Genomic DNA, 12778 nt, shown 5'->3' on the forward strand with positions numbered 1-12778 from the left:
AAAGTGTAACCCTACCTTTCACTTCACTACAAGTAAACTGGCAAGGACAGAGTACAAAACTTTAAACAGGGTTTGAAGTCTGCCTGACAGTTATCCCAGTTTGTAAAACAGACAGTCTCCACCTCTGATCTCTGTCTTCACTGGGTGGCTCAAAGGATAGAGACTTTTGCCTCTAAATTAGTGGTTTAAAGCCATCCCAGCGCAGGTAATTCCTTGCCATCGGACAGCCATTCAGTAGCCTAGGCGGAAGGAACTGGCGGTCTCAATACAATCCTTGTGGTAATGTGCTCACATCATGAAAACCATCAGACAATTGGGAATTTTGTTGTCAGTCACAGCAGAAAGACAAGGACCCAGAGAATAAACATATCTCTAGGGACTAGGCAGGCACTGCGTGAAGTCTCAATGACTAACGTATTCTCAATGTTCCATGGGGCCAGTAAGCACCATACAGTGCGGAGCAGCCAGAGCTTGAAAGAGAACAGCTTGCCCACTGCAGCAGCATCAGGATGCTCTGCCTGTTTCCCATCCCCCCTGCACCACCTGCTGACTTTGCCAGCATGTGGCCCTTGCCTTCAGTGCCACGGCAATTTAGGCACAATCCATTCTATAATAGGCATTTCTGCTTTCTAGTCTAACACAGTAGCTGCACTACTTCAGGCTGCTTACAATGAATCACATCTTCATGTTACCAGCACTGCCAACTCCAATCACTCAAAAATCATGAGCCAGGCTTTAAAAAAGATTAAAAAAAATGTTTGGAGCTCTTTCTCTTTGCTTTCTGAGCCTTTTGGGTGCACGTGGTCACATTTTCAAACTTCTATCTGCAACTGTGAGGCTAGAAATTTGCCTTTTTTTGTTAATGAAAGCTGAGATCTTCCATAATCACATGACCTCTGGAGCTGGGACTTTAACAAAAACATCAGATATGGCAATACTTGTGATCACAACAGTTGCCAACACTGTGTTACATTAATTAACTCCTTTGCAGATGGCTGCATATCTGTTCAGATGGACCAAATCCTGAAAGCCTTACCCAGCTCTTGCTCTGGTAAAACTCTCATTCATGTCAGAGAGACTTTTGCTTCAATAAGTACCACCAAGGATTTCAGGATCTAGTCCGTAATGCCACTGTACAATCTGCAGCTACCTTTGCTACAGAACAGATAACTTTGTACAGCCAAAGAGTCCAGAACATCTACAAACGCCTTCTCTGACCACCTGTACAGAAAGGTCACTCTTACTTTCTTCTTTAATCTAAAGCTTCCAAGTTAAACATAAATGTATTGCAACCAAATGTTATAGTAGCACAGAGCAAACTGGATGGGAGAGGATGAGAAGAAATGTAGATCTCAACGAGCAGCAACTTTGTTTTTGTGTATCCTTCTTACATGAGTGGCTTACACAGGTTTATACTACAGAAACAGGTAATGAAACCAAGGTCACAGCAAGCTGGCAAACACTTCTAAAACTGAAATATAAAGATGCAGGTGCAAACGTGTGCAAAGCCACTCTTCCAAACCCTCACCACAAGGGGGAGCAAGAGCATTTCAGTCAGCCCTAGCTCTCTGTTTTGTCATGCTGTTGTTGTCCAGAGGAAAAGCAGCCTAAATAATAGTGTCCAATATATGAGAGAATGCAGTTTAAAGAAAATAATAATAGAAAATAAATGGCTGAGAGAAGGGAACTGAAACCAAGTCTCCGGTGTGAAGTCATAATACAATACTTTTCATAAATGTGAAGGAAAGAGCAGTCTTCAGGGTCAGATCCTCAGATGGTGAAAGTTGGCGTCACTAATTTGGTTTCAACAGAACTACATCACTTTACACTAGGTGAATATCTGGCCCTAAGCCATTTAAATTCCCCTTTAGAAGTAAGATTCTTTTGTCTTTGGCAACTTTTCTTTTGTTGAGCTGATTGGACATTGAATGATGGTGTGTACTCCGGCAAGCCAATACTTGCTAATAGTATTTATGCCCCCTGAAGACTTCCCTTTTCTCCATTCTTCTTCAATAGCAGACATCAACAACTTTATTCCTCTACCTTTCACTGGACTTAGTATATCCCTCACGCAAAAGGCTGACTGGTATAAGTGACAAGCAGCGTGCTAATTCCGCTGCTCCTTTAGCTATATGATGTGCATATTCTGTTAAAGTCAGCAGAGCACTTTGGAGATCTTACAACAAAAACTAGTTTTCAGTACTGGGATGTTCTGAAATAGTGATAATTTTAATGACAGTGTTGTAGTCTGATGCAGGTGATAATGAGCAACCAAGGCGTAAAGAGGAAGCCAGGAGCCCAAAAGAAAACTCTTGTGTTTGAATGAAACACAGAAGGAAGAAACTTAGGGAAGAGTTGGAGGAATGAAGAACATAAAATACAAGGAAAAGAGAGAGTCTGCAAAAAAACCAACCATTTGCCCTGAGTCGTGAGGTTGTTGAGGTGTGGAAAAGGCATGGGTGGTTGAGCTCATGCTTGGTCATACTACAAGGGTTGTCCATACCGAGGGTCTGACTGGGCAGGCCCATGTTGATACTGGGAGGAAGGATGATGAGAGTGGTGGGAGAGGACCTTCTCCTGATCACTATCTGATGCTTCACTGGAAAACAATGAAGCTGATATGGAGAGTGGAGATGTAAGACGTGGTGCCAGTAGTGAATCCTGGGCTCGCGATGTGCACAGTACCGGGGATCCAGTACCGATTAGAGGAGACACTGGTACCTCAGAGAATATGAGGTCCTTAGAGAAACTAAATTCCTGTGGTGCTGCAGTAGTTGGTACCATCAGTGGTTCTGGTATTGAGTCAGCAGTACTGAGAGGACCAGCAATCTTGTCCGCATGGAGCAGTCCAATGACGGTTGTCTCGCAGCTGTCGGTACTGAGAATGTCCGTATCAATGCCACCTGCCTGAAAGTGGTATGGTCTCCACTTCAGTACTGCTGCTTTGGTGCCTGTTCCCACAGGGTCTTTAGGTATACAAGTGGTATCTGTTTCGCTGGACCCATACGATCCGTGGGTAACACGCTTAGACGCCTTTAGTGCTCTCGGTACTGCAGAGACTGAACATGCCGGAGATCTCCTCTCATTGGTTTGGTGCTCACTATGAGGGCTCGAAGCTTTCTTTTTAATCTTACGTGGGGAGCCCAAGGATTTCTTTCTTGGTTCACCTGTCTTGGAGGTAGAAGGCTGAGGAGAAGACTTATGTTGCCTGGGAGTCTCTGGGCATGGGACAGTTGCAGGCTGAAGAGCTCCCTCCATGAGGAGCAGCTTTGTTTCAGAGAAAAAACCAAAGGAACCCCCCTGCAATTAAGAAGAAAAACACTAAAACAAGCTAGGAATGAATTTCTAAAGAAGTAATGCATCTGTGAGTAGACTGCTAATTGCTCCATGTCTAGCCAGGGGTGGTTGAGAAGGAACTGAGGGTGGTTCACCAGCACAGTGCTAATTAGCCTCGAGGCAGAGCATGAGGAGGGGAGAGATCACATGCGGGCCAAACAGACGCTGCTACCAAAGATCTCCAATCAGAAGCACAGGAATGCACATACACCTACAGTGGAGCACCCATAGGGACAAGAAGAAGAATTCTTTGTCAACATAGCTACCCTGTCAGGGAGACAGATTACCTACACTGATGAGTTCTCCTGTTATAAGGTAGCACTTCAAGTGTAGATAAGCTCTTAGGCTTAGTACCAGGTGTATCCTAGGGTTGGCCACCATCACCTACTAAGTCTTTAAACACGCCCTGCCCTCTCTAGACTAGGTGCAAAGTCCCATTTGTTAAAATGTGTTTCTCCAGTATGACGTATAGTCCTAGGGGTGCAAACCCACAGCAGAGTCCTGGTGAAATGAGAGCAGAACTGGGTCCCACAGCTGCACATGCCTTGGGCCACATTCATCCTTGGTGTAACTCAGTCAAGGTATATCAAGCATCAAGTTCGCCTCTTTTTAAAACTACTATAATTTTTAACTACTTTTAAAAGCATCTATAATTCATTTCAGAGCACAGAATTTGTCAACATTTATGCCCCCTAAAAGAAATTAAAGAGCTATATAAAAACAGTTCCCCAGGCTCTAGTAATGGTCTCTTTCATTATCTCTTATTTTTGAAGAAACCAGGCTTATCAGCACTTGTCAGCAACCAGTCCCTATTTCTGTCTCCTGGCTGCAGCAGCTATAGCAAATGTCATAATTAAGACTTGCAGCTAATATTTCTTTTCTGCTGCCCTGCAGACTTTCATTAAAAGTATTTCTCTGCATGAGCCAGAGCTGCAAGTTGCGACCCTAGAAGCCCTCCTTCACAGACAATTCAGAGCAGACCATCTGCACAAAGCTTCTAAGGATGAAGTGAATTGGGCTTTCAGCTGAAAGGAGAAAACAGCTCCAAGGCTGCTTTTTGGAGCAATTCTCCAGTTGTTGTGCTACTGGCTGTGGTGCACCCCTGAGATTCATAGAGAAAAGAAATCAGGTTTTACAAACTCTGGGAAGTTTCTGCCTCTAGTGATTCCCGACATTGGCTCTGTAAACATCACTTTGACCTCTAATTCTCTCCTCTTACAGCCAATATTCTGTTTCCTTTCCTTCGATGTCTATAACAGGCTGTAGGATCAAGTACTCTATATGAATTTAGTAGCACTTTCCAACCATTCCTTTGCCTCTAGCACGTCGATGTTCTGGAGAGTTGCTTATAACACCTGGGGAACTGTGACATTACATTTTGCCATCAACTTTGTCTACACTGGGAAAATTCATTGGGTTATAATACTTTTCTAACCAACACAATGTCACACATGATTTTCTTCTCAGACTGGACAAGGGCAGTTGTGTTAAACCACAATCAGATAACACAATCCTTGGCTACAGTAAAGGCAAAATTGAATTTCATGTCATGCTAGTTTGCTGACATGTTTTCTAAGGCGGTGCCTTTTCCCACTATAGACAAGGCAGCAGACAGAAATCACTTTGTTTCTATGGCCATGTCTACACTACAAAGTTAAATCGATTTTATGTCAGTTGACACTGAGCCCCCAATTTAAGCAAGTCCATCTCGTGTGTCTCCACTGTGCTCATTGTGTTGGTGGAGTGCATCCTCACTAGCATGGCTTGCATTGACGCATGGAGCACTGAACTGTGGGTATATATCCCACAGTGCATGTAGCTGCGTGGAATTGTTCAAGGTCGCCTGGGGTTCCTGGGAGGTATCCACGGAGTGTTTTGGAGTAGTGGCGGGGTTGTCGCCAAGAATCACATGCATTTCTCATAAAAGCGGCATGTCTGTGGGGCAGAACCAGAATGACTGTTTGCCTCCCTTGTCTTCTGGTATGCTTCCCGAAGCTCCTTTATTTTCACATGGCACTGTTGTGTGTCCCTGTTGCAGCCCTCCTCCCCCATGCCCCGCATAATTTTGGCATATATGTCAGCGTTTCTTCTGCTGGATTGGAGCTCTGCCTAACAGACTCTTCTCCCTACACAACAATAAGATCCATCATCTCCTGAGTATTCCATGCTGAAGAGCATTTGTGGCCTTGAGTCTCCATGATCAGCTATGCTGGAAAGTTCTCCACAGTGATCAAACAGGAAATGTGTCTTCAGAAGTAAAAGATACTGTGGCAACTTTGCACTGCCACATCCTCCTCCCTGGCAACATCTCCACCAGGGTAGATTTGTCCTTTGGTTTATGCTGCTGGAATCCAGTGTTAACTAAGGGTGAATTTGGCCACAGTTCCTTAACAGTATTCACCATCTGAATCAATGGCATTTCCCAGGTGCTGCTGCAAACAGCCTGGCATCCAAAAAAGGGAAATCTACATGTCCATATTTAATCTGCTCTCTTTTATATTCCATCAATGCTGGTGGCCATGAAGGTGCTTTGGGAAAGTTAACAGAACCTTCCTTAGAAGGCACTGGAGATCAGTCTGATTGCAAGGGACTTTGGCACGGAAATGCTGCAGAATTACTGAGTTTAATCCTCCTTGAGCTGCCAGGAAGAGTAATACTATAATTTTCTTTCATTAATCCCAGAGACAGTAATTAATTATCAGGGATCCCATCCGAGTGTTGTACTCCACATGCCATTTGGACTGTCTTTGTCCCCGCTGACCAGTACCACATGTACCTTGTTAATTTAAAGAGAGACTACGCAATGTAAAGATGCATCATGCACTCGTCACAGTCAGGAATTTTGGGGAGAGGACTGGAAGGTGGGGTGGAAGAAGGAAAATTCACACAGACTGTCTTGTGGAGAGACATGCTGTTTCTCCATAACTAAGGTTGAAACAAATCTCCTGTCAAAGAAAGCAGATTTCCCTCCTCCTCCAATTTAGTCAAAAAGGAAGGAAACAATCAAACTTGGAACTTATCTTCCATGGCCACAACATGAACATTTCCTACCAACTTTGGTGTAGGTTGGAAAACTGGATTTTGTGTTAGTGGATCAGATCCTCCACCCTCATTCCAGCTGCTCTGCATTGTGAATAATTTTCAGGTATCCCTTACACAAAGAAGTCCCAGCATGGTTATACCGCCTCTGCGCCACCCATTTCTGATCTTCCTGGTGTAGGGAGCATATTACAGACTGGAGGGGGTATGGCCAAAAGCACCCTGTGCTCCAGTGAGGCCTGGATGACAGACTATTTCTTAGGGGGCTGTTACCGTCAGCATCATTTAGTGATCACTCTATATCTGACCTATGTGTCCTCATCCTCAAAGGAAATCTGCACACCGCTTTAAAAAGATGAGCCTGAGAGCTTGAATTCATAACTTTGCTAGACACAAAAATCATGGTCTTAACAAAGATCCTGGATTTATGGCTTATTACAACAAGCTAACCCACTAAATCACCATTTTTGTCTTCTTGATTACAAGGGTGTTAACAGGCCACTTCACCTTGAATGGTCCCTTATAATATATGCTAACTACTTATGTTAAACTATCTGTCTGTATTTATCTGTGACACCCTGGGTATGTCCTACACTGCAATTAAAAACCTGGGGCTGGCCCATGCCAGTTGACTCGGGTTTGCAGAGCTCGGGCTAAGGGGCTGTTTAATTGCGGTGTAGATGTTTGGGCTCGGACTAGAGCCTGGGCTCTAGAACCACGTGATGCCCAGGGTCCCAGAGCCTGGGCTACAGCCTGAGCCCAAAAGTCTATGCCACAATTCAACAGCCCCTTAGCCTGAGCCCTGCAACCCCAAGTCAGCTGGCACAGGCCAGCCACAGGTATCTAATTGCAGTGTAGACATACCCTCTGAGTACCTTTCCCAGACCAGAGAAAGAGCAATTTGTATCTCAAAAGCTTGTCTTTCTCACCAACAAAAGTTGATTCAATAAAATATATTAACCTCACCTACCTTCCCAGCATAATTTAGAGTAGTTTTGAGCAGCTCAGTGTGTCCAAAGAATCTGGCCTATTGTATCTGATATCGTAAAGTCCACTCTTTAAACAATTATTCCAGTGTCTTATTGGCTGTTTCTCTCCCACTTATTCCTTCAACGACACACTCCATAATTGTCCTGTTTTCTCTGTTTCCATAAGAAATGGGGCCTTTAACTGTCCTCTCTCTCCCCAATTTACTGAATACCCATTGCACTATTCTCATCTGTTATGAAGTAGAGACAGTACTCGGCATGCCTTATGAAACAAAATTACGTGCACATTTGCTTACTTTGCTACTCTGGATGTGTATTTTTCTATACAAGGATATATACAAGAATAACTGCAGTCTATAATTAAAATCAATGACAAATTCAACAGGGAACCCATGCATTTGTATATGTAAATGAAAAAAAAAATACAAGGGGTAATTTATACACAAGGTAGAATTAAAAATGTGTAAGGAATATCAGCTCTCATGCTTCAGGATAAAAGCCAGCCACTACCTGCCTGTCAAGTAAAATTCCCAAATTGGCATAGAATCACAGAAATGCAGGGCTGGAAAAGATCTCAGAAGAACACCTGTTCCAGCCTCCTGTAAATCTAGACCATCTCTGACAGGTGTTTGTCTAAACTGTTCTTAAAAACCTCCAGCGATAGGGATTCCACCTCTCCCTTAGAAGTCTATTCCAGCGATCAGCTATCCTTATAGCTAGACAGTTTTACCTAGGATCTTACCTAAAACATCCCCCAAAGTGCTAGCAACCCTTCCCAGCATGGTGTCATCTGCAAATTTTATAAGCATACTCTCCACTCCATTATCCACGTCATTAATGAAAACATTGAATAGTTCCAGAATGACCACCAATTCTCCATTACGGGGATTTTACACTTTCATCTGAAGTAGTTGTTATTGACCACTATTGGAGACAGAATATCTGGGTAAATGGACCACTGATCTGACATGGGATGATAACTCCAATGCTCCCATAGTATGAAAACAAAGAAAATTTTTGCCTGAAACCCAAAAATCTGAAACAATGGCACCTGTGCACAGACACTGACATGCCAAGGAACTTCAGAGGAAATCTATAGCTAAAAACACACTTGCTACCTTCTAGCTATAAGGACCGAGCTGTCTCTCACCTGCAACTTGGCAGCTAATGGTAACATTTGCACCTTGGATTGTTTTCACTGTGCTTCCAATGTCAACCATGACAGCAGAGGACTTTGTGTTGATCAGTGTAGCTCTCGATGCCTTGATCAGTGGTTTTCCTGTATATAAGAGACAACATAGTTCACAAAGCAAAGTACATGGTAGTCACAAAGGGAAGACTGTGAACAATATGCCTGGTATAGAAATACAAATGGCTGATGTAGGACAACTGCCTGCCAGCATGTGATGCTGGAGTATGAGTGATGCAGGCCACTTGCTCTTGGGCTTTACTATACTATGCAGGAGTTGCTCAAATTTCATAGTTGATGTTGCTTTGAAAAAAATCACTTAAAGCAGTGAATGAATAGCATTAAAGTCATGCCAACACATCTGAGAACCAGCTGAACCAATGAACAACAATGCAACTGGAGCTGCAGCAAGCAGTTCACCTGATATTGCAAGGCAGACAGTACCATTTGCCAAGGACCAAACATAGGACAAAGCCCCCAAAGGGTGGATACAGGCTCTTTAGCAGTGCGGGAGGCTTAGAACAACATGTGATCCATTTCTTTAACATCAGTCATATTTTTCATAAACTCCGTTTTAGGTGCACAAAATAATTGATAACAACAGAAGCGAGACAACATCAGTTCTGCATGGGACCGAGCTAAACGTGCCAAAAACGGACAGTCACAAGTTCTAGCCCTTGACTGTTGCTCTTCTGTTCAACTATGGGGTTGTGAACCGTGTTGCTCTGTGACATTCTCGTAATGTATGGCATGGTGGCACCTTAAATGTAAACAGAGGGCAGATGGCAGAAGAGAGAGAAGGGCAGCTGTGCAGCAAGCCCAGCACGTAGAAAGCTGGGCCCAGCAGGGATTAAGATGCAATGGCAGCTAGCAATGTGACTGTAAGAGTGGCATTGGAGCAGCTGGTGGTGGAGGTGAGTGTGATGGCATGAGGATTGGTACAACAGCATGACCATGAGGGCTGGGGCAGCAGGGGAAGTGTGTGTATTGAGGTGTGCATGGGGCCATAGGTGTGTTTGAGAGTAGTGGCGTGAGAGCTGTATGACAGTGATGTGAGTGCAGGGAAGCAGCAGCATGTGTCTCTGCATTAAATGGGACTTTGGGTTGGTGTGGTGTATGGGTCAGTGCCAGGTTTAGGCAATCTGGGGCTCTAGACACAGCAGCACGTGGAGCCTTGGCCCTGTATTTTGGCCTACTCCTCTTGGGGATTGCAGTGGCCACTCATACAACGACTGTCTGATGGGGCCCACTACTGCTACATGTTACACAGGCTGGGCCTCCTCTCTCTGTTTTGAGGAGGCCTGTGTCCATCTTAGTGGAGGGAGAACTCCACCAACCAAACAGATGAGGGGAGGGAGTGTCTGTGTAGTCCCTGTTGACACTTCTGTAGATTGATGACAGGATGGTAACAGCAAAATCCATCCTTCTTGGGCGATGGTAGTAAGGGACTGAGCTGTGGGGTTCAAAGTTAACAACCCATTAAAATGGAAATTTCAGACCTCTCAGAGCTATTTTTTTAGGTTGTCTGCATGCTCAGGCAGACGACATTGCCTCAGTTACACCTGACTTACATTTTCCAACTCATCTTCACCACCATAAGGGTTGGAAATGTTTTTATAAATAAAAGCTTAGATTGTGACAACATCATGCAACTTCAGGGGCCACGGCCTTTGGCCTGTGCCTATATTTCTAATGACTTAATCTGGCTATAAATCTGCAATGGCAGCAGAGGAGGAAACTGGCCTAAAAAGCCTGAGTGGAGATAAGAAAGAGAGAGAGAAAAAAGAAGAGTCCAGTTTGTTTTGGTTGGATGGATGATTTTGCTCGAACTGTTTCAATTGCCCCTAATTAAAATCCATAAACTGCCATGTGGATTTAGAGTATTTCCAGGACTGTTAAAAGCACTTTTTATATGGAGTTGCTAGTGTATCAATCCATCTTTCCATCAACCTACCGTGTTTATCATGTGAATGGAATATCCAGCAACAAATGTTTCGCTTCACTGATGAAATGCTCACAAAGTTCTGATGTTTTAATGTAACTACTAAATCATAAAAGAAGTAAAGAGATCTCAAATAGCAACTCAGCTTTTATTTTCCCAGTGGGGGTTTCATGATTTCTTCATTAGATTAAAAATCTGTCAACTGTTCAACCAATAAAAAGTAGCAAACCACTCCAAAAATGGAAGCACATTTTCTCTTTGTCTCTGCATATGCTAAATTCATCAGAGAGGCCAAGTTGTTCATTTTTAATGAGATAAGCTTTCCCCACATTTCCCAGTTCCTCTGAAGAAGCTCTCTGGCCTCCAATGCATTTGGGAAAATACCTCTTTTGTGCCAAAAAGTTTTGTTGCGTTGTTTCAAGAACTGCCCATTATCTCATCCGTACAACTGGGGATCATCTTGCAAGGTGCTGGCAGAAGATGAAGATGCACAGCACCTTACAGGAGGAGCTCCAGGGCCACCAAGATCACGTCTAGGAAGTCTGCAGTTAATAATTCACCTCAGAAATTCGACCAAAGTCTTGGATAATTCATCACCTCAAAAGGAGCTGCTGGGTCTGTAAAATCCCCCATGCATGTCAGAGTCTGTGTGGACACTACTATAGCTTGAGATCCATTTGTCTCCATAAATTGCCTGGGATGAAAACTGATTTGACTGTAGAGGCTTCCAAATCCACATACACTAGTTATCCCACAAGGAATTCACCCATCAGGACTATAAGGACTGTAAAGCCTCTTTACCACTATGCAACTCCCTAAAGATGCCACTTTAAAATTGCATGTTAAATTCATCTCTGATGTAATTCCAGAATTACACTATGCATGAACTTTGTCTAATATTTTATAATATAGTATCAATACAAAATTTAGGGCCTTGCACCAGTTTTACAGTGACATAACTCCATTGAATTCACCAGAGATACTCCAGATTTACAGAGGCGTAGGTAAGAGTAAAATCAGGCCCTTTGTTTTTGCTAACTTTAAATGTTTAATAAAAATATTATTTTAGGTCTGATTTAGCTCTTCCCTTGTCCCCCCAAGGGCTCCAGCTGCTTCTGCTCCATGGGGTAGGTAAGGTGTCTTTCCAACCAACCTTATTAATTAAATGAAAGAGCTGCTTTCAGCCCAGGCCATGTCTCTCCTAGTACTCCCTTGCTCTAGAGTCAGCCTGTGTTCTGCGTTGAAACGCTCACTCACAAGTCCAATGATGCACCTCTGCCTCTCTAGTCAGCACACCCACCGTTGAATATTATTACTTACAGAGACACATACTGGGGAGCTGCAGCAGTGAAAAATGAGTGAGCTATACTGTCAGATATGGAATTTCAAACTACTTCTTGGTAGTTTTACTAATATGTTTTCTTCGGCCCCCCCCCCCTTAATAAACACATTCCACTTCCCCTTGACCTCTTTGTCTTGTTATAACCCCTGAGCTTTGACTGTCCCTCCTTCCTACTCCCCACTCCCTATCCTTTGCATCCATTCCCCATTCACCCTCTCGCTGCGTTGGCTTTCTCCTAAATGAACAAAGAATATTTACTCTGCTGTGGAACTGAACCATTACTGGATACATATGAAGCAGAAAGTCAATCCTTTATGAATCTTTATTTCTCAGTGGGTGGAAGAATGTCAGTCATGCTTAGGTGAGAACAGGTTAGAAAGGACATAGGGCTTGATTCTGAAAAGTGCCGAGTGCTCTGGTCCAATCCAGCGAAGCACTTAAGCACTTGCTTAACTTTATCTACTTGAACACTCCCCTTGACTTCAACAAGATCATTCCCAGGTTTAAAGTCATGGTTTATGTGCTTAGCTGGATTGAGACTAGAATGCTCAGCAACTACAGGATAGAGCCAACGGTAACTAGACCCCACAGGATGCATGCTGTTCAAGGGTGGTGAGACAACCACTGACAATTTGAAATAGTCACTGAAAATGCACATATTTTATAAATGAAAGCTCTCTACATAATTTGAAGCTTGAGCTTGGGACATGGCCTGTGGCTGTCCAAAATCCTGGATATTATCTGTCCAGCCTCGACATACATCTTCCCTCAAATTTAGCTCATTCACTGAGGCACCCCAGCTAATAGAGCAATTTCCAGCGGGAACAAAGCGGATTGACGTTATTTCCATACAGACATGAGAGGGAATAACTTATGTTGTCCATTTTGACATTCGGCTTAAGAGATTCCATGTTTTTAGTCACACAAGATTTGGAAGGAGG

The 12778-nt window shown here is 43.5% G+C and overlaps 1 protein-coding gene across 5 annotated transcripts in view; it reads right to left on the reverse strand.

Moving 5' to 3' along the window:
- ADAMTSL1 (ADAMTS like 1) overlaps window positions 1–12778 on the reverse strand; it is a 703248-nt gene that overhangs the window by 49600 nt on the left and 640870 nt on the right. For all 5 annotated transcript variants that reach the window (XR_007773162.1, XR_007773161.1, XR_007773160.1 and 2 more), the window contains one exon: window positions 8515–8643. Coding sequence is in view for 1 of the 5 variants with exons in the window: in XM_050944097.1 (XP_050800054.1) it covers window positions 8515–8643 (129 nt within the window). In the remaining 4 variants the exon portion in view is untranslated. The remainder of the gene's footprint in view (window positions 1–8514; window positions 8644–12778) is intronic.

The sequence above is a fragment of the Gopherus flavomarginatus genome, chromosome 3, assembly GCF_025201925.1.
Source record: "Gopherus flavomarginatus isolate rGopFla2 chromosome 3, rGopFla2.mat.asm, whole genome shotgun sequence".
NCBI classification, from domain to species: domain Eukaryota; kingdom Metazoa; phylum Chordata; order Testudines; family Testudinidae; genus Gopherus; species Gopherus flavomarginatus.